The sequence below is a fragment of the Falco rusticolus genome, chromosome 4, assembly GCF_015220075.1.
Source record: "Falco rusticolus isolate bFalRus1 chromosome 4, bFalRus1.pri, whole genome shotgun sequence".
Classification (NCBI taxonomy): Eukaryota; Metazoa; Chordata; class Aves; order Falconiformes; family Falconidae; genus Falco; species Falco rusticolus.
In genome coordinates, this window is record NC_051190.1 from 46,032,328 (window position 1) to 46,060,231 (window position 27,904).

Consider the following 27,904-nt stretch of genomic DNA (forward strand, 5'->3'; position numbering starts at 1 on the left):
ATAATGCCCAGCGGTTCCGCCCCGCTCTGGGAACGCGCGTCCGAGCGCCTCCCCCCCCCACCGGTCAACCAAACTTGCGCTCCGGTTGGCCGCCGCGCCCCGCCCCGCCGGCCTGGGCCCGCCCCACCGCGCGCCGCGCTCTCCCATTGGCGCAGACGCCTGTCAGTCAGCACTTGTTTTCGGCGGCAGCGGGTTGGGTTGCGCCGGCTCGTCGCTGGCTCGGCGGGGCTGTGTGAGGAGGGAGCGGCGGGCGGCGCAGCCGGGCGAGGGCAGCGCGCTGAGGGGGGCGGCGGCGGCGCTAGGCCCGGCCGCAGGAGTCGGGGCCGAGGCCGGGGCCGGGCCGGGCCGGCGCCGCGGAGGGAGGGAGGGAGGGTGGGGTGGGGAGGGAAGGGGGGGCCGGGCCGGGCCGTGCTCCCGGCCGTGCGGAGGCCGGTGGTCGGTGCCGGGGGGGTGGGGGGTGGGCGGGGGCGTCCCGGCCGTGGCGCGACCATGACTTTGGAGTCCATGATGGCCTGTTGCCTGAGCGACGAGGTGAAGGAGTCGAAGCGCATCAACGCCGAGATCGAGAAGCAGCTGCGGAGGGACAAGCGCGACGCCCGCCGCGAGCTGAAGCTGCTGCTGCTGGGTGAGGAGCGCCGGGGCCCGGCCCGGCCCGCGGGGCCGCCGCTCACGCCGCGGGGCCTGGCCCGCCCGCCCTGCCCGGGGCCGGCGGCCGCCGCGGGGCTTGACAGGTCCGGGTGGCCGCGCCCGGGCGTGGTGGGGAAGCGGCGGGAGCCACCAGCGATCCCCGCCTCCGAGCCTGGCGCTCGGGGGGGCCTGCCGGGCCGGGCCGGCCGCCCCAGCGGCCGCCCTTTGTCTGGGTTTTACGGTGCGTTGGCTGTCAGAGCGGATTTTGACATAAGCAGGAACTGTGAAGCTGAAATTGCTGCCGCTTTATAAATGCGGGCACGCACACGCGCGTGAAAATCGTCTGGAGGAGACGCTTCCCCGGACGCGCTGGCCTTTGTCAGCCCGTGGGGATTCACGGGTGGAGTTGATGATTTTCGGTGTCGCCAGTGAACTTCTGGCCCTCGAGTGAACGTCTGTGGAAAACCCGACCTCCGGCTCCTCAGTTCCCCTTGCCCGGTCCTGGGAGGGCCGGCGGGGTCAGGAACTCTGTGTAGGGAATCCGAAGGGAGACGGAGCAGTAAGAACACACACGCCGTGTTTCTGAGGAGGAAATGGTTGTAGTTTTTCGCGTTACCCTCCGAGGTAGAGATCACCTGTGCAGCAATAAGGATGTAGGTGTTCAGATGGAAATGTAGTGGTGTTCTGTGGTTGTGCGGACAGATAATTATTCTGTGTTTAGATAAGGTTTATAGGAATGGGTAATCAGTTACAAGAGCAGCCAGCTAAGATTTTCAGGCATTTATATCCTTCTTCAGCAGGGAGTTTGACGTTCGTGTCCAGGTAGCCCTCAAATTTAAACTTAAGTTACAGTTTTTGTGGGTACTGTGATTTATTATTGCTTGTGTTTGTATCCTGTTTTGTGTCTTAAATACTGTGTCATCTCAAGTGGGAATTTGAAGCAGATCTGATGGACCAAGCTTATCCCTTGGGGTCTCTCGTTAGTTGGCAAGCCATTAAGGTACAGGTGAAAAATTAGGATGATCCTTGTGAAAACGAATGTAGAACTTCACACAAGGGAAGTGAGGCCGTGTCTGCCCAGTCCTTTGGAGGCCTCCAGTACTGGCATTGTTGCATAGTGGTAATTTTTAAGTGAGGGCCAGGGCTTTCCTTCTCACTGGATCCTTGGTGGTTAACATGTTGCTGTTCTTCAGGTGAAAGGTAGAATCGAGGGCTTGACGTTTGCACTTTTTGAAGGCGCGGTGTCAGTTTCTGTAAGGCTTCCTGTAGATTGGGGAACTTGTCTCTCATGCTTCCCTAAAGCAGTCCCACAGAAGCAGCTGTTTCAAAATAGGTTGGCACTGTAGGATAGATCTGGGTTAAGAAGATCCCCCTGGATCCGAACATTTCACTTCAGAAATAATTCAAATTGCTGAAGAATCTTTTCTGCTTTTCTACAAGATACAGTTAAGTAAAATTCAGCATTAGATCTTTTTTTTTTTTTTGTAAAAAAATCTATATAGGGTGGTTAATATTGGATAAGCAGCCTTCCTAGTTTTAGGATGTGTTTGCTGGATGCTGTTCACTGGATACAGCCAACCTTAAGTTGTGGCAGGTAACGTGTGTTCTCTCCTTGACGTTAGCTGCTGCTTGCAGGGATTTTTTCTGTCTTGCCTCTGTTATGTGGAGTTCTTACACTCACAAGCATTAGTGAGAGGGCTTTCCCAAATCTTGAAAAGAGTGCATGTGTGGAGGGAGTTTCTGCCTTGTAGAAGCTCTGCTAATTTTCTTGTCACTACCTCTAGTGACAGTTTGTTGAAGCCTGAAATGGAAAATTGGGGTGAAGAATAACAGTGCTAATCAATGGTGAACCTGATAATAAGAAACTTGATTTCAGGGTATTGGATATTGCCCACTGGTATAAGGTAGTCACTAATCTTTTTACTGGGTGGGGAGGAGGGCGAATATTTTATACAAAAATTACTTGTGATTAAGCATGGGATACTGTTGACTGAGTAGTGTATTTACAAGTGCCTGTCAGGTACTTGGGGGTCATTAGTAACTTATTGTAAACTCTGATGCTGTCACAGGTTTACAGAGCAAATGGTGAATTCAGATAATCTCCTCCTTTCAATGTTGTCATATTAAAAAGAGGTTATTGTGCTCTTATAGATGCAGGACACCATACCCACCAGAGCTTATGATGTTCTGGAGTACTGCTGTTCTGTATTGTTGATGGCCTAGGTAAAAACAAGAGGTGTCTCTTTTTTTTTTTTTTTTAAAAAAAAAAAAACAAACCCAACCAACAAAACCAAACCAAAAAAACCCCAAACCAAAAAAGGGTGGTGATGGAGTGACAGGAGGAATCTGTGTTTGAGCTCTTAAGTTCTGAAATAAGTGAATAGCTGGTGCTGAGGTTTCTCTTATGTTTTCATTATTGGAATGCTTTGAAGCACCACATTTTTTTTTTTCCTTCTCAGTTTTGGTTACTGTGGTAAAAGACAAGGAAGTATTTCTCGCCACAGTGAGAGAAACCACAAAAGATTTCGGTTTCCAGTTTTCCCCCTCATTTATGGTTTAGCTTTCTGTTTGAGATGATTTGCTGCATATTAGTGGTGTTTATAACGTTAATTTCTAACTACACTGACACAATTTCTGTCAGTTCTTGGATATGGGGAGAGTGTTTATTTTAAACATGCTCCTTCTAGTTACATGCTTGCTGCTCTTGCTGCTTTTATTTGAGCGTATTTATTTGTTTGCCTTTTAGCCTGGTGCTATAAACATGAGTAATTGAGAATCTACATGTGAGTAGCAGTTGTGTATTGTGATGAAAGAGATCCTGTCTTAATATATCTATACCCTCCTGTGAGGAGTACCTGGTGGTTCCTATGGTGAAAGCCAGGGCTCTGCCAGCACGCTTATTTGTAACTGCAGATCAAAAGGATTTGTCACTTGGGTGATATATCTTAGTTTTTACTGTCGGTAGTCAAGTGAGCTGGGCCACTGTATTAAAAAGAGCTGTATTTTTTTTATTTTTACATATGTTCTGCTTGTTGATAGCAGATTTTAGAAGATTGAACAAAAGTACTCAACAGAAGCATCAATGGTATAGTATGTGCTTAGGCTGTTGCTTGTGGGGTGAAGTGGGGAGGTATGCTAATCACATGCAAGACTTGACCCATATTTTACCTTCACAAAAGGTACGGTGTACGTATAGAATGGAAGCTGCTGGGTACTTCCCATAATACCAGTTGAACTATGAATTTAACAAGGCAGTGGAACAGCATGGATACTTCGATGATGTTTTTCTCTCATGCTTACTGCGTTAATAAGTTTGAAAGTTCCCATGTCTTCTTATATCATCTGTTGCCCTTCATATGTTTAAATGACGCTTTTCTGGGGCTGTCAGTGTAGGAGTGGGAGGACCTGCCCGACGGACTGTGCAGGAAGCAGGCACTGAGAGGGCTGGACCGCTTCACGTGCTGTGTGAGTGTGAGAGGCATGGGTGTGAGTGTGCCTTGCCCTCCCAGCTGCCCTGAGACCTGCCTTCTCTGGGGCAGAAAACCTGTGTGATAAGGAACTGCTGGCCTTGCTGAGGAGCCTGCAGGGATCAAGGCAGAGCACAGATCCTACTCTGTTCTCCCCGTCAGTCGCTATTTTTAAGTCTATAATATCCAGAGGCTGCAAGTGATGTTAAGGTATCTTGCCACAAGGATGATTATCGTTTCAGTCCTTAAGAGCAATACATTATGTTGACACAGTCGTTTGGGGTACGAGGCAGATGTGCTGACTGGATTGTTCATGTCAGACGGATAAGCAGGTATTTCTTGAGCTCCATTCTCCTTTAAAGTTGATTATTCTGTTGTGCTCCGTTCTTTTTTATGAAAAGACACCTAGTCTGTAAGGTAAAGAGCGTTTTGTGCCAAAGCACACCGAAAGAAAATTCACTTCTTACTGTGCGAATGGGTTTCGCCGGCCCACTCACTGTCATCTCGGTTTGCAGTACCAACCTGAGAGCACGTCCGGGCCCTTCCGACCGGTGCTGCGATTGTAGCATCTTGCGGAGTATCTGGGAATAGGTCAGGTGTGACGGACAAGGGCCTTTTGACGCAGAACATGTGGGAGTGGCTGTAATGTGAGATTTGGAATAAGTACCAGAGCTGCTTTTGAAGGCTGTTGTAAAGGACAAGATGTCTTCCATCTATGCTGTTAAGTTCGTAGTGGGGATGAGGAGGACCATCCAGACTGTCTTAATATTCTGGGAAGCGGCTAAAAAAGTGGTTGGAAGTAGCGTGTACTTGAGTATAGTGATAGAAACCTTGAGTTGTGATGTGACTGGTGTTAGCTTGCTTTCTTCCGTAGCAAGCCTTGCTTGTGATGGCTCCTAACTCTCTCTCTCTCACATTCTGTAGGCACTGGGGAGAGTGGAAAAAGCACGTTCATTAAGCAAATGCGTATAATTCATGGCTCAGGCTACTCTGAAGAGGACAAAAAAGGCTTCACCAAGCTGGTGTACCAAAACATCTTCACTGCCATGCAGTCTATGATCAGGGCCATGGAAACCCTGAAGATTCTGTACAAATATGAACAGAACAAGGTAAGTTTCTCACGGTTTTTGCATGTGTCTTTAGGCAATGGGGATTGTAGGGTTTGACTCCTAAGTTCCTGTTTGTGTCCTTCTGCATTGCAATCTCAACCTCCCTGAACTCTTTCCCATAAATGTGTTGTGCTTAAGGACCTCTTTTTATGACATTTTTATGATATCTGACTCCATTTACTTGATTGTGTTAAGGGATAGAACAACTTTCTTGGGACAGTTTGTGCCCTGGTCTGTGTAGCGGGTGGTGGGAGCAAGGAATTGGGATATGGTGTAGGAGAGATGTTCTTTTCAAGGATTCATTATAATTAAATGTGTTGGGCTTTTCGTTGCTATTCACGTTGGAACTTGAAGCTGACAAAAATACATGCAGGACTCAAAAGACACCTCTACTGGTAGTCATCTCTGTTACTGCAGTCAGCCGCTTTTTCTGATAGGTACTGACTGAAGATACAAACCTTTCTTGAAGGGTTTTGGTCTCAGCCACAGAAATGTGATTTGAGCTGAAGTCTCACTTGCTGATTTTGGGTCCAGGAATATTTTTTTCAGCCAGAGCTGGTCTAAATTACTTTAGCTTTTTGGGGGGAGGAGGGGGAGGGTGTGCCAGGAGATTTTTTTTTTTATATATATATTTTTTTTTTTTTAGTGTGTTTTGCTTCTTTAGAGCTTAGTACCTACTATTTTTAAACAAAATTGTATTTTATTTGCTCTGTCATGCAGTGACTTGGAGCTGATTTTGAATAACTGTTCATAGGGACTGGATGATGCACCAGGAGTTCTTGAGTCTGAACACCTTTTTTACCTTCAGAGAGGTTCTGCAGTCTCCGTGATGAGTATAGGCAGGGTGTGAGGAAACTTGCCTTGCCTGTGCTTTACCTGGGCATTGGTGGTGGTGTTTTGATGGGTAGAATCTGCCAACTTGTACTTAAGAGAATATGTGCAGAACTTGGCTTTGGTTTTTATTTTTCCTGGTACAGGTGGTATGGGCAAAAGCCCCTTCCTGCAGCAAGTGTACCAAAGATTTCAGAAAGCAGTTTGGTGTGGATAATAACCTCACAGATGCCACAGGCTGTTGTAATGACTGTAGTCCTTCCTTTGCTTGTCAGTTGTAGGGTGGTCACTTTTATTTTCTCTTTCAAAAGGGATCCTGATTGACGTACACTGAAACAATGTATCTATTATTATTCAAAATGTAGTTTAATTTAATTTTTTGGGGGGTAAGAAACCTGAGGTAGCAACTTGGTATCCAGCTGCAGTTTAACCTTCTCAGAACTTGGGCAGGCTGTGGTTCTTCACAGTGAATGCTCTGCCTTGCAAACCACTGTGTTTCAGGACACCTGGTGATCTCATGATGGGTGAAATCTGCAGCTGTTTGACAGCTCATTCTGTGAAGGAGCACATGATGCTTTGGTGGGAGAATTTTGGTGATGTCTGCTATGACTTAGATGTGTAGTCTACCCATTGTCCCTCTGGTCTTAGCAACCTGATCCACAACCAGCATATGGATCCTTGAAGTCATAATGTAAAGATTTAGTTCACCTGAGAATTTTTTGCCTGCTGGTGATTGTGCCCCCTGCTTCTGACCCCTCCCATCTTTTTTTTTTTTCCTCTTCCCCCACCCCCCAATCTCCAGGCCAATGCAGTGCTGATCCGGGAAGTGGATGTAGAAAAGGTCATGACATTTGAGCAGCCATATGTAAGTGCAATTAAAACATTGTGGAACGACCCTGGAATACAAGAGTGTTATGACAGGAGAAGAGAATATCAGCTTTCTGACTCAGCTAAATAGTAAGTATATAATCACTGGCAGGCACCAGTACATGATAGCAATGGTCTAACAAATAATACCTGTCCATTTTTTTATTGAAGTCTGGAGTTTGTTTCAAAGAGCAGGAACACTGCTGTAGATTTCACTGTGTAGTTTGTTTAAAGTACCTTTTATCTGTTTCATTGAGGCAGATGAGTCTTGCTAGTGTTTTGGACAAGCTGTACAGTCTGCTGGCTACATGTATTGGGATAAAAATTATAGGCATATGAGAAAGGCACTTTGCTTCATCAGCCAGAAGGATCCTTCGGAAAAGTTAAGATGAAAGAGCTGTGGGAGCAGGCAACTGGTAACTTGTTTGAATCTGGCTCCAGAAAGGGAAGGAGCTTTGCTGGAGATGGGGGAAAGCTGTGTTTGTTTGGGGATAGATTTAGATCTGGAAATTCCTTACCATTTGCTACTTTTCATGAGGGTATGAGGTGTTCTGGTGGGACGATAAAGACACTTGTTCACCCATCTGCTTCTGGATATACCTGAGGCTAGAATCTCTGCCTTACGCCGTCTATGTTGATCCTGGCTCTTAGGCAGCAGCAGTGTTGCTCGTTGTCTTCAGGTTTGTCCTTTGGCCTACAGGTGTACATGGATGAGTAACTTAATGGTTTTGTTATTAATAAAATCTAAGACTGGGAACATAGGTTCATCTATAAATAGAATCATGTCTCATCTGATGTTTTCTGAAATATAAGCATCCACTGTACTTGAACTTTCTTTGTAGTAAAGATTGTCTTCCACACTCTTACACAGACTTGATAAAGTTGTCCTTAATGTATCTGTTTATCTTCAAAAGGGGAGGGCTGGTGAATTACTGTTCCCGAAAGGTGTATTCTGTTATTTTTCCATGTCATATTTTAAACAGTTCAGGTGACTTCTGACTTTCTTCTTATGCTAGGGAAAGACTAAATGTAGCAGTGTTTAAATCTGTGTATTTATGTGCTGCAGCCTAAGGTTTTTTTTTTTTTTCCATTGTGCTTCTTGTAGCTATCTTAGCGATGTGGATCGTATCGCTACCCCAGGATATCTACCAACTCAGCAAGATGTGCTACGGGTTAGAGTTCCTACAACCGGTATCATAGAGTACCCCTTTGACCTAGAGAATATTATCTTCAGGTACGCAAGGTGTATTCATGTTACAGCTGAACTGAGAGAGTGATGTGGTTTCAGGAAGGATGTGTTCTGCATTGCGTTATAATGTCCAGGTGCTTCCTTGAGAGGCTTGAGTGGGGCTGTATGTCCTGTGACGTTATGAAGTATCTGCTGACAGGCGCTCCTGTCACGTGGATGGTGTAACATGTTACTCTGATTAAGGGAGAACTCCAAGCTGAAGCACTGATTGTCAGAAAACAACGTGCTTTTGAATCAGTGACACTTAAAGCCCAAAAAACCATCTTGCAGGAAGTGGTGACTAGTGTCTTTCCCAGGAAGGATCGTGCTGCTGGCATCTGAGGCTGAAGTGGTGGCTTGTGAGGCAACTGAGTGACCTGTTGGTAGCTTAAGCCACCAAAGGGGAGAGGGGGAAGCTTGGTCTGGGCAGTGCTTGACATGAATGTATTTCCATCTAAGAATTTAACAAAGCTCAAGCCGCTTTGACCATTTATTTCTCCTTCAGGAGACCCACTTTTTGTGCAGGAACATTTCCTTGCGTGTGGTACCTATAATCTCCCTTCAAAGATGGTTTGCTGTGCCTGCCTTGTGCTCTCAGGATGACACCAAAAGTGGCTGCCTATGCTGCTGCAGCAGCAGATGGTATTTGGAGGCTTAAGCCAGCAATGGAGTGTGGCATAAAGGGCACAATGACATGCCTGTCTACTGCAAAGCAATTTTCTCCCTACCTCTCTGGTACTTACGTGCTCCCTCCCCTTCTTTACCACTGTTGGCATTACAAGAGAGGGATAAAGAAGCCTGCATCATCTCTCTTAAACTGTTTAGTAACAGAAAGTTACTCTTTCTGGTTTGCTGACCTGTGAAATAGGTGTGGGGTTTTTTAAAAGATGGACCCACTTGTGTTGTGCTTTAGGCGAGTGACAAAATGATTTTAGCGTTGCTGCACAGGTGGGACTTGAAACTGAGGAGCTGAAGTGTGTAACTGTTAAACAGCACATTCTAAGAGAAGTTTAATAACTAAAGAAAGCCCTCTGTGTGAGGGAAGTTTTGAGGCAAGCAGGTGCTTTAATAAAAAATAAAATCGGCTTGCTCATTTGACAGAGTAGAGTTTTGAAGGACTTGTCTTTTCAGACTCAGAACTGTTACTTAGCAAACCGGAGCAGAATGCAACTAAAAATAGTAATGCTGATATTTGGGATTTGGATCTGGATCACTTGCCTGTGGCCATCCTTCCCAGTATTCTGGAGCGGGATATTGCATAAACTTGATGGTTTTGTTAGCAAGCACGTTTTATTACATCCCTGTGCCAGGTTCACTTGGATGGTAGAGAGCCACGTTCGTTCTTGTCGTGTGCTGATCCTTTGCATTCAGATAGAGAGCTGCAGCTACTTCTGTGATCCTGTATGTATTTCTCTTCCTTAGAATGGTGGATGTTGGAGGTCAAAGATCAGAACGAAGGAAGTGGATCCATTGCTTTGAAAATGTGACTTCCATCATGTTTTTAGTAGCACTTAGTGAATATGACCAAGTTCTGGTGGAGTCTGATAATGAGGTAAGCCAAAGAATGGGAACTCTGCAGGAGGGTGGAAGGAAAGGAGGAATGTCTTTCTAGCTTCTTGGAGGTTGGTACCAAAGTACTTGGTGCCAAGTTGGATTAGCAAGTATTGTTGGTTTTGGCCTTCGGTTCTTCCTATTGCAAAGGGAACATGAGCCTTAATGGGTCATGATGTCCCTGAGAATGGAAAATGCAGAGTGCATCCAAATTATCTGTACTTCTCAAGTAATACTGAAATACTCTGAAATTGCTTAGTTCTGCGTGCCTTGCGAGGTACTGTGCAATGTGAAGGCATGCTCTTCAAAATTGCCCATTCCTCTTTTCTGCACTGAATTAACTTTGTACTGTGACTGCTGTCTTGTTAGATAGCGACTGATCTATTTGAAGGTGCAATACTGAATTTTTGCACTCGCTAATGGGTTAAAAAAATGCCATTTGGTAACAGTAGTTTTTCCTTTTCTACTAGACAAAACATGAAGTATCGTGGCTAGTCTTCTCACTGTGACTGTCAAAGCATAAAATGACTTTAAAGCCTTTTGATATCAATAGCTTCCAATCAAATGAATCTTTTGAGTCCATCAGATTTTGCATTTCCTTTCCATTTACCAGCACAGCTTGAGCCAGAACTTACCTGGGGCCCAAAATATTCTGTGTACGGTATCTGAGATGCTGTATCGATACAGATCCGAGGATGTGTGCGGGTAGCCGAAAGGCATCTTAGTGCTCATTTGTGAAAACAAGGCTTTCTTTTTCTTATTTCAGAACCGGATGGAAGAGAGTAAAGCTCTCTTTCGAACCATTATCACTTATCCATGGTTCCAAAACTCTTCTGTTATCCTCTTTCTCAACAAGAAAGATCTGTTGGAAGACAAGATCCTATATTCCCACCTTGTTGACTATTTCCCAGAGTTTGATGGTGAGTGGTTTTTAAGGAGGAACACTTGTGTATCTAGAAGGAGGGCTAGAGGTGGTTTGGTTTGAATTTTTTTTGCTTTTTGAAGAAGACTATGATTTAGAGATGGGGAGAACATCTTAATTTGAGAAGAAATACCTACAACAATGAGAAAATGCCACAAAAAATGTGTTAATCATATGTAGGTAACTGGAATCTGATCAGGTGATCTAATAATGAACCTCTCCTAGATGAGGAATTACACACGCACGCACACACACCCACCCCTTAAATATGCACTTCGAAGTATTAAATAACGGATGTCTTAATTTCCCTACCTGTATGCTTGTGTGTAAAACCCGTTTCATAAACATGTGACAATTTGCCGATATACTGGGCATTTTAACCCTCTAGTGAAGAGGTGACTTGAGTCCTTGTTTTGAGAAATCAACTGGTCAAATACCCAAGTGGTTCAAATGATGGCATTGGAAAATTTCAGGTAGCGTGAAATTCTTATTAGCGTGCCATTTGCAGCTGTGGAAAACGAATACGCGTGTGAAACAGAGAAATCCCCGTCTGAAACAAAATTCCTTAGCCAAAATAGCATTTCAGGCTCTTCAGTTGAGTGCATTTAAAGTTGGCTGGTAACACATCTCTACACTGCTGAAAATAAATAAAAGTAGTGACGAATGAGACCAGGCAACGCACTTCTTGCCATACTGTCATGTATTAACTGTCATTATGTGCTTTAAAAATACAAGGTAAGGGAAGAATTGCCATTTTGCAAAAAGCTTTCGTCTTTTTAAACGACTAATGAAATTGCTCCTTATTAGTTGTCCTCCTGCTTCTGGCGTTCCATGCCCCCTGCTGTCTGAAAGCACAGACACTCTGGAATTGTCAGTGCTGGAAAACAACCCGTTTTTACAGCAGGCTGGGAATGGCTGGTGAGCTTATCTGTTAAGTAGTGCCTACTTCTAACATAACTAACAGCTGGAGAGGAGATGGCAACATCAGGAAACGTCATATACTTTCAGTTTGTTGGGATCAGTGTTTACTGTAGCTCCTCCAGGGATGCTGCACTGCTTGGGAGTGGGAGGGAGCCCATCAGACCACCTCTCAAGAGATGGTCCTTGCCGTGGAGAGCGTGGCAATGCCAATACTGTAAAAGAAAATCAGTGGGTAGCTTTTTTCTGAGGAGTTGTCAGCAATATGAAGTAAATACTGGCAAAAATTCCAGTTTTTAGCTCCTGTGAGTTGACCGGCCAGTTAGGACAGGCTGCAGTTTGGACTGAAGATGCCCCTTGTTTGCAGAGTGTATGCTTGTATCCTTCAAGACGTAACATCTATCTATATATTAGGAAGAAATGTATATCCCCTCTCCAGAGGAGAGCGTTGCATTATGTATATCCAGCATCTGTCACTGTTACCGGGTGAACACAGCGCATACATGGTTATTCCAAATGCTGTATTTCAGAGCATGGTCTGAAACAACGCCTTGGTGTCTGCCAAAACCCTCAGCCTTGGAAAACTGCTTTTTGTAGGGTATGGTGAGATAACTGAAAAGCATAAGACAGTTCAGCTCCTGGGACTTCTGTGCAATAAATGATCTTAATTTCTTCTTTATAGCTCTGTAACGCGTAAGAGAAAGTATGCTAGCAATTAGTCTGATGGCTCAAACCAGGGGATGCACTTAGAAACCAGTTAATGTATTTATTCTTTGTTTGCTGCAGGCCCACAGAGGGATGCACAGGCAGCCCGTGAGTTCATTCTCAAGATGTTTGTGGATTTAAATCCTGACAGCGATAAAATCATCTATTCTCACTTCACATGTGCCACAGACACAGAAAACATCCGTTTCGTCTTTGCAGCTGTCAAGGACACCATCCTACAGCTCAACCTGAAGGAGTATAACCTGGTTTGACCTGCTCTGCTCTTGGCCCCTTGAGAGGCTTCATTGTGAAGAAAAGACAAAAAAAGAAATTTTAAATATGACAGGAAAAAAAGTTTTAATTTTTGATGATGTAATGATTGCAAATTGTCTGATCTGTGGAGTGGCAAGTGCTCAGTGTTATCCTGGAGTCTCATGTCTCTGTCCACAGAGTAGTTGATTTCATATTTTTAACAGATTGCTTTTATTTCACAGTTAACGGGGATATGCCTCATTTCTTCAGCACCTTGCTTACTTCTTAATTTTTGCCAAACAGCTAAGGCAGTCTCATCTTGAGCTTTCCTTTGTTGCTTAGCCACTTTTTTTTTTTTCCCCCTTTTTGTTCCCATGGTATATATATAGAAAAAAAATAACTTTCCAGCTGAGATAGTGAATTCACTGGACTGTGGGAGTGCAGAATGCTACTGGTCCCTTTGCCTTGTGCTATAGGGTGCCTCTGGTGTAATTTGCTAATTCTGCTTGTCTTCCCCGCCCCACCCCCCAGCACCCCCTTCTTTCCCTTCCCTTCCCCAGGACACGCTCCATGGTTCACTGTGATGAAATGTTGGGGAGGAGCGATTGCTCTCCAACTCGTGCAAAAAAAAGAAAAAGGCATAACAAAAAAAGAAGCCATCACTTTTCCATTCTTTATATGTTCTAGTTCTGAGTTATTTTTTCTTATCAATTATAAAAGGTATGGAGACTGTGATTATTTTTTTTTTTAAATTATTGATGTTCTATACATAGTTTGCTACATGTTGCTGTATTTTGTTCATGGACTACAAATGATGGAAGCTCTTGGAGCAATAGCTGCTGAGCCTGGGGAAGTGCCTGACTGTAATTGTTCTTTTTTATTTTATTTTGTTTTTATTTTTTTCACACACATACACACATCCCCGCCCACACCACAAGCGCATGTGTGCGTGCGCACAAGGCTTAATTTGCAGAATGAAACTTAACGTTTTGTTGAGTAGAGGATATGACATCAAGTGAGCAACTTCTCTATGCAGCAGATATCAAAAGCACACTGAGTAATTGTGGCATTTAAACATCAGACTTTGGCTGGATTGAAAAATCTTAGTCTTGTGCCACCCTCTAGTTCTTTTCTTGCTGCTAGTAGCAAACAAGCCTTGTTTATTTCTTTTTGTGCCAGTGTGTTGAATGACTTCGTAAGAATTCCTCGGTCTTGTCCGGCTTACAGGTTTTTAGAAAGGACCAGAGTTGGTGGGTGACAGACTTTGAGACATAGGTAGGATTCTTACTTGAAAAGATTGAGGATAGCTCTTGGAGGGAGCAGCGGTTCTCTCTCCCTCTCCTGTTCATGCATTCCCCTGAGGCACATGCTGCTGTGTTTCTCTTTAGAGGAGCGTGGATCCTCTTTGGAAGACTTGCACACATACTTGCTCCAGGGTGCACGTGATAATCGAGTTACAGTAGTCATGGCTGGAGCACGCGGCTGCTGTGGAATCCAGAAAGCCCTGCTGTGGTCGCACTTCTGTCTAGCGGGAGAGTAGAGGCAGAGGCAGCAGGGTTTGCTGGTGCAGGTGGAAGGTAGAGTGGAAGTAGTTCTGGATTCTAGGTGCCAAATGAAACTCCACAAAGCAGAAGGATGTGAAGCCTTTGCACGTTAAGAGAGCTTTTTCCAGGAGCTGAGGCAAGTGAACAAATGTGCCGAAGACCTGTTGCTGGCCTGGAAGATAACTGCCGTGGCGAGGCAAGGAGTGAGTAGGAAACAGGGAAATCTGACCCACCTCTGGACGTGTGTCGTTTGGCCATCACTAATGCTTCTGTTTCAATTCCAACAAGCAGCATTGGGTCCAAATTCTCTGGATCGACCAGATTGCCCCCTTGAAGGCTAGCAGGCTGCCAGTAGATAAAAGACGAAACGAGCTGCACTGTTGAAGGGGGCTGTTGATATTTTGTCTCTTTTGTAGACAGAGCACTACATCAGTGTTTTGCACAACATGTAAGAGTAAATCTTAACTGTCTGAGATGCTTAAGATGCTTTGATCTAGAACACTAAAATATGGAGGGACATAATTTTGAGGAATTCTGTTTATAGGTCCCTCTTGTTTTCCAGAAGAGCTGAGGGAAGCCTCTGTATGTCTCAGAGCACTACAGAAGAAAGCAAGCTCTGCTGAGAGCGATTAGAGAGCTCAAGCTGGAACAGTAGCCATGGGACCAACAGTTGAAGAGCCAGTTACGGCTGAGTGGCGATGCTGAGGGAAACAGCGTCTCTTTAGATTAGCCATGCTCTGGACTGCATTTAACACTTGGGAGGAATGAGAGGGATTCCCATGTGTCAGACAGCTTTGCATCAGTTTTACTGCTTTTTTTTTTTTTTTTTTGTCTTTATGCCAAAATGATCCATTTTGTAGAAACTGTCCTATAAAGAGGAATTTATAATCATCTTCGTGTATTCTAAGGGCTGTTCATCTGAAGCAGATGGCAGCACCAGCCTCTTCCGCTTCTGTGATCCTCTTGTAAATGGTTCACACTACAACTATTGCCAGCAATGAACCTGGCGCTGAGATATACAAGTTCTTGGAAATAACTTCCCAGAAGGTTGTTTGGGTTTTTTTTTTTTTATTTCCAAGGTGAATGATGGTGGTACTTCCACTTGAATCAGAAACTTTGTTTTGTTTTGTATCCTCCCCTTCTTTAAGAGCTGCTGCCCTGGCACAGGAGGAGGGATCTTGGCTTCTTTCTCCTGCAGATCGGACCCACGTTGTTGAGCGGGACTGTGGGCACGAGGGTTTAGGCATGTGCTCTACCTTCCTGAGCAACTTTGGTGTAGCTGTTGGGCTAAGAACTGACTTGGTGTGACGGTCGTGGTGAAGGGGAGAACGTTACACAATGGCTGTCTCGTGAGTTCCTGAAACCTCATTCTGAGTTAGGGGAGGAATGGGTCAGACTTGTACACGTAACCTGGAATTGTCTGTGGACTATATTATGTGTGAGAAGATAACCAGTGTTAGCACGTGCTTTTCTTAGCAAGCAGTAGCTTGTGTGCCTCCAGCTTGGCCAGCGAAGCATTCCTGCAGAACTGGTTCATGTCTCTTGTTGGCTGGCCCTTTGGCAGATACCTGCCCTAGCAAAAGTGCCAAACCTTAAACCAAATTTGCCTATATAATCTTTTCTGAAAGTGAGGCTGGTCAGAATTTTCTGCAGGTTGAGACAACAGATTGACCTTCAGAAAAGAGGTGGAATTGGGTTCTTGGAGAGAATCTAGAACCTCAAAGTCTGAGGAAGTGGTCTCTTGGCTAACCTCTGCTCCTTGTGCACTTTTTATCTTTGCTCTGCTGAAGAAACCAACATCCTTTGAACCAGTTTGAAACTTGAAAGTCAGTGAGGAGAGGACCATTCCATTTCTTTGCACCATTCTGTGTGGATTGGCTGCCTGGTGAGCAACAGCCCCTTCCTGCTTCAGCGTGTCAGATAGCTCCTGCCCCTTCTGCCTGTCTCCCCTTCTCCTGGAGTTGGATTCTTTGGTCTCTTGTTGTTGCTTCCTAGCAATGTTGGCCTTGTGTTCAACTATGGGTTTTCTTCATGTGTTTTATTGGTTTAAAAAAAAAAAAAAGTAAAAAAAAAAAAGTACTTCCGGAGTGTGCTGACCATTGTATTGTACTGTACAGAGCCCAGGTTGTTAGAGTCCAGCAGAGATAAAGTGTGTTATGCAGCACCCAGTTTTTTAAGAGTATGGTTTGTGCCAATGCCCCTTCTTTAGTAGTGCCAGAGACTCTTTACAAGTGCCAATGTGGTGGAAATTATTTGGTTATACTTGTATATTATAGGATCCTGATTTAAGACAATTTAAACATCCTATTTAAAAAGATACTATATAAAATGCTGTTTTTAAACCTTGTCATTTGCAATGCATGTATTGTTGTGCGTGTTGGGGTGGGGGGAGGGAAGAGGGTAGGGTAAAGGAGTTTCTGAATAAGATGCCCAGTGTCAGGATCTATTCAGGCTCCAAACTGTCTCATTCCAGTCCAGGGGTGTGATTGTTTCTTGGAATGATCCCACTCTGACTGCTGGGCAACAACCCTTATTACAGAAATATCTGATGGAAATTGATTTTCATATCTTTCTCCTAAAATAAATTCTCTGTTTGAAATTGGAATAAATTTTGTTCCTAAAAGCCGTGGTGATCATGCATGTGTTTCTTCACTCCTGTCCCTCCTCTCCCCATCCTGGCTGGCTTAACAGTACCTCGTGGGACCTGCGTATGGTGGAAGCACTCTCTGCCCTCCCAGCTGTTGTCCCTGCTCGGAAAATTCAGATTCTGAGGCACAGAAACCAAATGTGGTTTGGTAAATATAAGGTACAATATGCAATAACTATATATAACACACCGCAGTAATAATTCCGAAGCGTTGAATGGTGGCTGGCTGGGGTTTTAGGCTGTGGGGATGCAATGGTGGCATCCTGACTTAAAATTTTACAGGATTTTTGAGGAGAATTGCGAAGTGAAGTTGTCGATACCGCCTGCTGCCTCTGGCTGTAGTGTCAGTCCATTTTCGGGCACGTTTCTTGCCGGGTGTACATTGCCGGTAACAGAAACGGTGAGCACAGACCTGCTTCCAGTCTTGGGTGTTAGCAACACGGGCTGCTTGAATTTATCCCTTTCGGAGTCCAGGGATGGATGATTGTGAAAGGGATTTCCTGAGATGGACTTCCTAGGATTTAACTCTCCTTCCCTAGGATTGTTCGCCAGGAATTTCAGATGAAATCAGCTGGGAGAGGGTAGAGATGGCTGGTGTCCTCTGTCAGCTTTCCTGCATTTCCAGGGTGTTCTGCTCCCTGGGGCATCATTCCATGCGCAGGTGGAGCTGCAGGGACAGGACAGCCCGAGGTGCTGTTTGGCTTGAACCAGGAAGGTCATTCCATGATGCTGGCGGTGTTTGTGTCATTGCTGGTTTCTAATCAGGGGGGAACGTGCGTTGCTTTTCTCGGCAGCTCTGTGTTCTCGCCAGCTGCAAAGCATGAAATAATAGCTGAAAGAGGGGTGTGTTGAGGTTGTTTCCTCCGTGTGGGTCATGTGTTGTGCTGTTCTTTGCAAGGAGGGTATAATATGTTTAAATAAAGCAAAAGTGACAGATTCAGACTCCAAGGAAGACAGTGAAGTCTTCAAACCAGTGCCCCACGTTCCCAGCTGACTGCAAGGGCTTTGTGTTCCTTGTGTCCCGGACTCCAGCAGCTTCTGCCGTGGTACGTGTGCAGGTTGCCCGGGTTGCCCAGCTTGCCACGGGCACGCGGTGCCGGTGCTGTCAGAAGCACCGCAGCTTATTCGGGCGCTCGAGTCCCTGCCTGCCTTGGAGCAGCCCAGGGAAAGAGGCAGCTGGGAGCAGCAGCCGATCTAGTGATCCACTCAGCTTGCTCGCAGTTGCCGTCTTTCCCAAGGGCTCCTCAAACACAAACGGAGTCAGAGTCGACTGTTCCCACCAAGGCGGTGTGCTCCGCTTGGCAGCTGGGGCTGAGTCCTCATCCCGTGCCGGAGGCACCCCATCCCCCAGGAGAAGGCTTGGAACGCTGGAGGGACGGTGGCGTGGAGCAGCCTTGTTGCTGCCTGGACAATCCAGTCCCTTCCACCTGCAGCCGGCTCCCGAGGGAGCCGTGGGGAAGGAGGGCAGTCCCAGCTGGGCTGTGGGCTGGGGTTTCCCAGTTGGATGTGCTGGCACAGGGACTGGGATTCTCTTAGTGCCGCAAGTCACTTCCAGCCTGGCCGTTGAGACGTCACTGCCAGCACAGAACAGGTCCTTGGGATTGTGCACGTAGCTGGACCCAGATGTTAAGGAAATACATTTCCATCTTTTTCATATTAAAAAATCCCATGCAGGCTAAGAGGGTAAAGAAGAATTTGGAATTTGCCTTGTCCTTGGACAGCCGTTGTCCTCATAGCAGGAGAAAGCTCTTCTCTTTGAGCATCACGCTTGTTCCCTTGGGAAAGCTAGGGAAGCACCTGCCTAGCGTGAGAAGGATAAAATGTCGTATGAAACTTGTAAAGCAGGAATAGAACGTCTCCCTCCTTTTACTTCAGCGTTTTGTCCCACGTCTAACCTGACCCCAGGTTCCGCAGGACCCTCCAGGTGGGTCTCAGGCACGGCACCAGCTTGGCCATGGGAATGGCAGCCCTTGGTGCAACGTCACTGTCACCAGGAGTGACTGCCTGCACCCCAGGCTTGGCAAGGGGCATCCATCTAGCGCTTGGGGCTTCTAATTTCTATTTTTGTTTCCCTGTGCAGCACATCTGTCCTCTGAAGGCTGCCGGGTCCTGCCTGCTGTCCCATCGCCTCCTCTCACCGCACCGAGCGGTCGCTGCCGTAAGCGCCGGAGAGCTCAAGGGTGGAACATGGGAATTGTGGGTCCCTCCATTGCAGAAACCACTTTCTTCTGGCATGAAGGCACCTGAAGAAATGCTGCGATTCCCAGTTTTTGAAGGTAGCGCTGTGGAATGCAGGCAGTGAGGAAGATTTATTTATTTATTTTTAATAATACAGCATGTCCGTGTCCCTGCCAAACAAAAGCAATAAGAAGTGATGGGAAATAATCAGGATGGAAATGAAGGTTTCCAGAAACTACCTTGGACAAAATCTTCTTTCATCTTTCTCTCTGGTTTATTTAACCAGATTGATTATTTATTTAATGGTTTATTTATTTATTTGAAAATAAATTGTACGTGTGGACTCCTGTCCGTGATATCTCGGTAGCTTCCCAGTGAGCTGTCGGCCGCGTACTCTTCCCAGGTATAGTTGTCTTTGAGCCGTTTTATCTTCTGGGATGCAGTCTGACCAGGAATTCAAACCTCTCCAAGCAATTTTTGTAACATCTGGATCACCTTGGGTTGAGAACTCGCGGCTTCTGAAGAGGCTTTGTGGTTCCCATGCTGGACCGTGTGACGAGGCTCAGCGCTGGGGCTGTGCAGACGCGCTGGGATGCGGCTCCGCAGGGGCTGCAGCTGCAGCCTTGGGGGGGGCTGTTCTGCGTGTCCCATCGGGTGCTATGACCTGTTGTCACCTGCCGCTCCTCTGCGTGCTCCCAGAATTGCTCCTGGCATCATCTCAGGTGTGGATCCGTAGCTCCTGGCCATGGAAATAGGTGGTGGTTGGTGTGAAGCATCCAAAAAGTCTCCCCCGCTGTGCTGGTTGGCATGCAGGGCTCAGTTTCTAATACTGCAAACAGCTGACAGCTTCGGTGAGGCTCTTTGCAAAGTAGGGGTGAGGTGGGATGAGAACATCCTTGGAATTATTCTGGAAAGTACTCAGCAAGGCTGACACTTTGCAACTTCGGAGCAGATTAAATGTTGCAAAGAACCCTAGGGGAAGGAGGTGCCTTTCTCAGCTTAGCCACGAATTTACTGCCGAATTGCAACCTTACGCTCTGTCAAAAAAGGGGTTTTTTAGAGGTAAGTTTTCAGGATGAATTTGGAAGTTGTTCAGACAAAACCTTGAAGAACGGGTGCTGTTGCTAACCCAAAGAGGGCACTGTGTGCATGTAAAACCCACAGCACAAATGCACGCTCTGTGCAACATCCTTATCCGCAGCAAAAATCACCAATAACTTTGTTCAGTTAGAGCTTTTCTTCATCACGTGAATGACCTGGGGGGCTTTTGTGGGAAAAAACCCACTTCACTCTTGTTTTCCAGTATAACCAGGCACAAAAATCTCTTGCATCTTTGAGTACGGTTTCTTTCTGGACACACTGATCTTGGGGTTGAGTCTGTGGGGTTTGTGCCTCAATGACACGGTGGTTGGATGTTCTCACAAGCTACGGGGTCCTGTGGGAAGAGATGGCGTGGTTAAAGCATGGGGACAGGGGTAGCATCCCAGTTCTGTTTCCTTTATTGCTACTTTGACTTCACCCTTTTATGGACCGGCAGAGATCTGAGATAAAACGGCGTGTAGCAGTGGTGCCTTCCAGCCTGGCCACGGTCTGGGCTGTTGTCACCTTTCTTTCTTACAGCGAGGGTCAGTGTTCTGGCTGCCCACATGGTCTGTGGCTTGGACCAGGGCCAAAGCCTTTGCTTCTAAGCCAGTTGGTGCAGCTGACTTGTGTCCGAGCTCCTGGTGGATATCGCCTTCTGGAACGGACTGGTTGCATCCACGTGCACACCAACGGGTCTAGATCTCTTTGGCACCCCATGTCACCCGCGGTCAGAAAACACACAGGGCTTTGACTTCAGCAATATTTTTTTCTTCTTCTGTTGAAATCTGCAAGGAAGAAGGAAACGTGGTGTCGTAGCCCTTAGTTACACTGTGACATCCAGTGTATGCCTGCTTTGGGAGGTGGTGTAAAGATGCACACGAAGGGGGGCAGCTTAATGCACGAATAATAAATAACATTTATTTTTAAAATAATAAATTTATTTTAAATAATTTTAAAATAATTTATATAATTTACATTATATAAATATAAGAAATATATTCTATAAATACAGTAATAAAAATGAATATAATAATAAAAATAAAATTTAAAAAGTATTTATTTTTAAAAAATAGAAAATAAATAGAAAATAAAAGCATGATGCTTGCCAGACAGCTCCAACACTGGCTACAGGCAGAGAAAGTCAAGTTTGGCGCTACCTTCCTCCACGCTGTCCATCTGGGAATGCACTTGTCTCGCTGGAGGAACCTGGCTGGCTGACTCAGCAGAGAACTGAAGATGAGCTAGCATGCGCGCTGTGGAGGATGAGTGGAACGTGGCTTGAGAAGGAGCCAAACACGATGCAGACACGTGGCACAGCCCTGCGGGCAAAGGGACAGGCTGCTGCTTTGCACCGGGGCTCCCCGAGGTTTTCGGTCCAATCCAGAGTTGGCAGCTGAGGGCTCTTACATTGCCAGTGCTCAGGATGTGCTGCAGAGCCCGATGCCTACAGGTGACAAGGAACACCGCTTCTCAGTGCCGAATGGGGCAGTGGGGTGAAGCTCCCATAAAGCTTTGAGCCCTTGGAGCATGGCAAGTGCGTGGGATTCCCCTTCTCCCAAACAAACAACCGTCCCGCACCCCGCACCCTGCCTCTCCCTTCCGCACCGAGCCCTTGGGGGCTCTTGGCTGCCCCTTGGAAATAGGGCAGCACCCACCATAGCATCCTCTGCTTCTGCTTGGGCTGGGAGCTGCTGCGGTTATCAGAAGCAGGCCCTTTGCCCTCTGTGCCTTCTGTGACTCGAGTGCTGCCTGCATCTTGAATTTCAGGTAGCTGAGCTCCAACTGGCTCTTGTATTCCCTCTTCTTGTGCGCTGCCCCAGGGCCGGCTTCTGCTCCTGTGCTCTTGGCAGGCGGGGTGCATTCGAGATGGCGTTTAGTAGCTCGCTTGCTAGCTGGTAACCTGTTGAGATGTGGCAGCACAGCCCTGGGGGGCTCTGCATCCACGATCCCTGCCTGAGCCGTGGTCCCAGGCACTGCCTGCCCGAAGGGACGGACACCACGTCCCTGCCTCTGGCCGACCCTCCGTCCCAGCAGCATCACGGACATGGGTGGGCATCGGTCGGAGCAGAGCAAATAGATCTGCTGCTCCGAGAGCGTGATTGCTCTCATCTCTCTGCCCCCCGCAGTGGCCGTGACCGCTGCCTGGAAGCCAACAGTGAGGAGGTCCCAGCCTGTGCCAGGAGGTGCTCGTGAAGGGGCTCGTCTGCCGGTTGGGGCAGGTGGGTGAGTGCCAGCGAGGAGCGCGGGCCATGCCTGCCATCAGTGCTCTGCCGCAGGGCTGGGAGCCTGGCAGAGCACTCTCGGAGGATGGAGAGCTGGGTGGCTGCCTGGGGGGGACAGCAGCCTCTGCATGTGCCCTGTTCTGGCTCTGGAGGACTTCAGGGACCCCCTTTCTGAGCAAACCAAACCTCCTGGAGGACACGATCGCTGCCTGAGACACAGCCCAGCGCTTCTCCTGTGGTAACGCTCTCCTCCGGGCAGCAGCGGGGCCGGAGCAGCCAAAGGTCTGAGCCATCAGCACGAGGTGCTGCTCCCCGGGGTGCCTGGCAGCCCGAGCCAGATGGGCACAGCCTGGTGACAACCTTGTGGCACACACAGCCTGGTGGCACAGCCTGGTGAAAGCCTGCTGACAGCCTGGTGGCACAGCCTGGTGGCACAGCCTGGTGACAGCCTGGTGGCACAACCTGGTGAAAGCCTGGTCACAGCCTGGTGACACAGCCTGGTGACAAAACCTGGTGACAGCCTGATGGTACAGCCTAGTGGCACAGCCTGGTGACACACACAGCCTGGTGGCACAGCCTAGTGGCGGTCTGGTGGCACAGCCTGGTGACACAGCCTGGTGAAAGCCTGCTGACAGCCTGGTGGCACAGCCTGGTGACAGCCTGGTGGCAGCCTGGTGATACATACAGCCTGGTGATGCACACAGCCTGGTGGCAGCCTGGTGACACACACAGCCTGGTGGCACAGCCTGGTGACACACACAGCCTGGTGGCACAGCCTGTCTCCTGGAGCACTCGGGCATCACTGGTCTGTGCCACACCAGCGTGTGCCCTGCTTCACCGCGCGCTGTGGCCAGGCTGCCCCTCGGTGGGGTGGCTCGTTCTAGCCCCGTGCAACACCAGCGGGCACACCTAGCCCTGGGGACCTCTGTGCTCAGTGCCCCCTCCCCTCTGTACTTTTATTTTCCTGCCTGATGACACTGCGGCGTGCCGGGGGGAGATGATTTCCTACCAGACAACTGAAGACCACCATCTGCAGTTCCACCTGAGCATTCCACGCTGGGGAGAGGAGGCCAGGAGGCTTCCCCTGCCCTGAGAACCAGGCTTGGCACCTCTTCTGGGGGTTGAGGTGGGACCTACCACTGCTTGGGGTAGAAACTTCCAGGCTGGGATTCGGCTGTTTGAGCAGTGACTTTCTTCTGAGCGGTTCAGGACTGCGACCGAGAGAAATCCAAATCGCAGAAGGAAAAAGGCTGTCCAGTGCGGATGCGATTTATTGGGTTTAGGTATTCGTACAACACCGGAGCTACAGTAAGAGGAAAGGAGGCAGCAGGTTTCAGAGGTAGGGGACAGCAGCAACAGTAGTGAAGCAGGAGCTGAAAGGATCCTCCTTGGAGCTGGGGCAACCCTCTAACCCTGGGGCTTGGGCAAAGGACAGCAGGCATCTGACGCCACAAACCCAAGGGGCAAGGAGAAGCTGCTCTTTGGTTGCCCCCACCTGATCGTGTTGCCTTCCCCAGCGGGCAGCACACATCCCAACAGCTACCGTCACCTCCCGCAGGGCTGTCCTGCTGCTCCTCTCTGCAGCTGTAGCCACAAGCAGCTTGACGAAGGGGGTAAAATCAGAGCAACAAAGTCTGGCGGCACGCACAGTGCAAAAGGCACACACGGTGCAAACGGCACACACGGTGCGAATGGCACGCACTGTGCAAACGGCACTCCGCGGCTGGCCTAGGGAGCAAACGCAGTCAAGATGCGACCTCTGCGCTGAGCCCCGCGCCGCTGTTTGGCTTTGCCACAGAGAAGTCCTTGCCATGTCCGTGAGCATCAGTGGAAGACGTTTCCCAGGGAGAAAGGAAGAAAAAGCAAGTGGGCAGGGGGCCCTGAAGCATGAGCTTTGCAGGGCAGCAGCTGCGGGGAGGGGCGGGTCACGCTGACTTCATGACGCTGTTGACCCAGGGAAGGAAAGGAGCGATGTGCGTGTAGAAACCCGGCCAATTGTCATGCCTATAGGAGAAGATGCCGTAGGCTTTGTTGTTGCAGACGAGTGGATCCCCAGCATCGCCCTGTAAAATGGAGGAGGAGAATGGGTCAGTGCTGGTTTCTCTGGTGTCCCCAGGAAAAAGGTGTGTTTGCAAAGAGCAGGGAGGCTGCAAAAATCAGCCCGGCGGCTGCCCTGGGAGAAGTTTGGCCTCGCAGTGGATGGGGATGGCTCTGGCTCCAAAATGGGCAGTTTTGCCTGGGATAGCACAAGGTCCAGCACAACTACATCGGGAAAAATGCTGAAGCTGAAGGTACCGCTTCATTTCTGCCCTTCTGCTGGCTGCAGGGCACTGCAAAGTGCACCCAGACCAGCTACCAGATTTAGGGCAACCCCCTCTGGCCAAGCTGTTCAAGCAAGAGGGAGGGATGCTGGTGAGGAAGCGTGGACTGGGGGTGGGGTGGGGGGGAAGAGAGGAGAGTGAGGGGACAACAAGAAGCAATTTTAGTCCCTTTTCAGCAAAGTTTTTTAGCCCAGATCAGGTTTGTGCCCAGCACCTGTCTGCAACCTCCCCCACTGCCTTCTAATCCCAAAGTCGGAGACTGACCTTCTCAGGTGCCCCAGCAGATCCACTGCTGTGGCCACAAATCAAGTTTTCAGCAAGCCCAGGGTAGCGGTTGAGGCAGTCCCTTTGTTTGATGATGGTGACAGTGGCTTCGCGTAACGTGGCAGCGGGTGTTTTGTAGCCCCAGCCGGCTATGCTGCACGCAGTCCCACCGCGGACTCTGGATTTTTCAAAGGGAATGGTCCTGACGTAGCTGTTGCTGGTGGCATTACCTTTCAGCTGGGCAAGGGGACAGAAAACACAAAAAGTGATGCTTGGTCTGTAAATGCTCCGTGACGAAGGGTGTTCCCTCCCGCTCCAGGGCTGCAGCCCAGCAGGACCACGCAGATGCTCTGGTTACCTTCAGGAGGAGGATGTCATTTCCTTTCTTCGGGCTCATGAAGTCGGGGTGACAGTGATACTCTTGGACTTCAAATGTTTGCCAGCTTTCTTCTCGCTTCTGGATGGTGTGGGCTCCAAGGATGACAGTCAGGGGTTTGTGTCTGGTAAAATGAAGCACAGCGAGTGTCATCAGCTTTCTCCTATCTTCTCTGGGGCACATCTCCCGGAGGCACGGCTGGGATTTAAAGAGGAACGGTGGGAGCAAGGAGCTCCACCGGTGAATCTACCCAGTAGAGCAAATTCCCATCTGGCAGACCAGAGTGCTGCAAGGGTTACGTTACCTCTGGATCCCAAGCCCAGCAGATTCAGGCTGCTGCTGCTGCTGCTGCTGCTGCTGTGTACCATGGTATGTGGACTGGTCTGGGCTTCACAGACACATGGAGATCCATGGCACCAGGGAGGGGGTCCTACAACAAGACCCTGCTCCAGGCCAATGTACCTTTACTGGCCTCTGCATCATCTGCAGAAGGGGCTGCCTTAGGGAAACTGGGAGGGACCCTGGCTGTGGGTGGGAGTCCCTCTCCATCTAGCAGGTGGGACCTGGGCATCCAGGCTCCTGGGTGCTGCTGACCCTCCTTTCTGCTGCTCCGGTGTGGGGCTGGCCCTTAGCCGGGGTTACTGGCACCAGGGCAGAGCCACCAGCCCCAAGGAGTGGAGTAGCTACACCCAGTTGTATGTATCTAAAACGCCCTCTTGCCTGTCCATGCCCCAGTTTCTCCAGCTGCAGGGGTGGAAGAGACCTGGGCAAGAAGAGATCATCAATTCTGATAACAGTCTTAGAGGTCTTTAGTGGTGGCAGAAAGGGCAAAAACTGACACCAACGGTCCCTGCTATGCCAGCAGGTCAGTGACAGCAAGGGAAGAAGCCGGTCTGATTTCTTGCTGTTGACATCCAGGAAGAATAAAATGAGGCATGGAGGGGGAATAAAAAAATAAAGAGAAGTATCTGAACATGGGCTGGGGAGGAGATGGGGAAGGATGGCTCACGGGAGCCATCAGACGCAGCCTGGCTCCTCCAGTGCTGTCCCCACAGCCCTGCCCTGTCCCAGCCTGCGCTCCCTGCTAGGGAAAGACTTTGGCCACAGCCATGAAGGAGTTGACTCAAACCTGTCAGTCCTCCCATCTAGAAGATGTCACCTGGATCCTCCCATCTAGGAGATGTTACCGGGATCCTCCCATCTAGGAGATGTCACCTGGATCCTCATCCCATCTAGGAGACGTTACCCGGATCCTCACATCTAGGAGATGTTGCCCAGATCCTCCTCCCATCTAGGAGATGTCACATGGATCCTCCCATCTAGGAGATGTTACCCGGATCCTCCCATCTAGGAGATGTCACCTCGATCACAGCAGTGTGACAATCTTGTTGCGCCAGGTGCTGTACAAACATAGCGAAAACTTACTCGAAGCACTGAGCCGCTGTCATCACCCAGTTTGGGGCCACTAGGAAGCCTCCACAGAAACGGTTGTTGGTTCCTTGCAGATAGGCCATGTAGGGGGTGGAGTGAGCCTTGGCTTCACCTCCTCCCTCCATCCGATTCCAGGAATTACCTGCAATGGATGGGATTGAGGATGAGGGGATCAGAGGACACGGGGCACAGGACGTGCTGGCTGGGATTTCTTCCTTCCCCAGCCCTATCTGCGCCTCCCGGCAGCTCGACTTACTGGTTTTAGCTGGGGGACACGCCATCAGCAGGAGGGAGAGCAGGAGTTTCTGCTGGTGCTTCATCATCGTGTTCTCTGCCTCAGTGGATCCCTTAGAGGTGAGGCTGCAGCTGGGGTCTCTTCCTGCTCCCAGCAAGGTTTTATAGCCCGAGACTGAACTCCAGGAAACCGCAGCAGCCAGACTCATCTGATTATCTATTTGCAAATTGCACGCCTCAGCGATCTGAGAGGGGAATTCAGTCAGCCTGAGCCTCCAGCATCAACCCACCTTCAGTTTGGGCCTGATCTGGGGTATCTGATGTCATTCGAGACCCAGAGGCAATTTTAACCCCTCGCCTTCCAGCCGGGAGCTGCAGGGAGCGAAGTGACCCACCTTCACCGCTTTGCCCTCGGAGCTCGGATTTGTTGTACACTTGCAGGCTCTCTCGCTTTTTATCCCCAGCCCTGCAAGACCCCCCTTTCTCACTCAATATACAAGTTCCCAAGACCATGTGGTGGCAGCTGAGGACCTTCCTCTCCTCCTCAGGAGGGGTGGTGCTGGCTAATAGAGCAAAATCGGTGTGATTTATCACGTCACACCGGTCACGGCTGTGAGAGGGCAAGAAGGCGGCAGGGCACTAAGCCTGCAGCCACAGGGTCTCTGTTCTGCACCAGCTGCTGCCTCGGGGCTCTGCTTTGTACAGCAAACTGTATTTTAAATGTTTCTTTCCAGATGTCATCGCTCGCTGGTAAATTGTGGAGTTCGCTGTTCCCTCGCCAGCCGGTGTGAGGGGGGACAGGAGGATGCTCCCCTGGCCCTGGGCTGGGGGCTCGTGTTCCCTCTGGTGTGTTGAGGGTGGATGGACACGGGGATGCAAGCGTGGGTCTCTGCCCCTCCACTGGCGAGAGCTAACCCGATGAGACGTCTCCCTGCAGCTGGTCTTGTTCCTCCGGGACGGGTCCCATCCCAGCGTGTCCCAGCCAGCCGCCCCCCTGGCCAGCAGGGATTTTTCTGCAGCAGATGGCTGGTGGGGATCTGTCTTCCTTGGACCACGCCCTGTGGCAGCTGCACCTCCTTCTCCTCCAGCCCACGGTGAGAGGGACTGCGCTGGAGGAAAGGCTGGTG

At 48.8% G+C, this 27,904-nt stretch overlaps 2 protein-coding genes across 2 annotated transcripts; one reads left to right on the forward strand and one right to left on the reverse strand.

The window, feature by feature from the left end:
- Nucleotides 1-435: 435 nt before the first annotated feature.
- Nucleotides 436-16,644, forward strand: GNA11 (G protein subunit alpha 11). The gene is made up of 7 exons (XM_037384545.1): nucleotides 436-625; nucleotides 5,019-5,203; nucleotides 6,837-6,991; nucleotides 8,007-8,135; nucleotides 9,552-9,681; nucleotides 10,447-10,600; nucleotides 12,307-16,644. The coding sequence occupies exons 1-7, from the start codon at nucleotides 490-492 to the stop codon at nucleotides 12,495-12,497; spliced, it is 1,080 nt and encodes a 359-aa protein (XP_037240442.1). The 5' UTR covers nucleotides 436-489; the 3' UTR covers nucleotides 12,498-16,644.
- Nucleotides 16,645-23,404: 6,760 nt separating this feature from the next.
- On the reverse strand, nucleotides 23,405-27,878 carry LOC119146617 (granzyme E-like). The gene is made up of 5 exons (XM_037384578.1): nucleotides 26,800-27,878; nucleotides 26,538-26,685; nucleotides 25,095-25,236; nucleotides 24,737-24,973; nucleotides 23,405-24,214 (listed from the first exon to the last, which is right to left on the reverse strand). Exons 1-5 carry the CDS (start codon nucleotides 26,984-26,986, stop codon nucleotides 24,077-24,079), a joined length of 852 nt encoding a protein of 283 aa, XP_037240475.1. The 5' UTR covers nucleotides 26,987-27,878; the 3' UTR covers nucleotides 23,405-24,076.
- Between the last annotated feature and the right edge of the window lie 26 nt (nucleotides 27,879-27,904).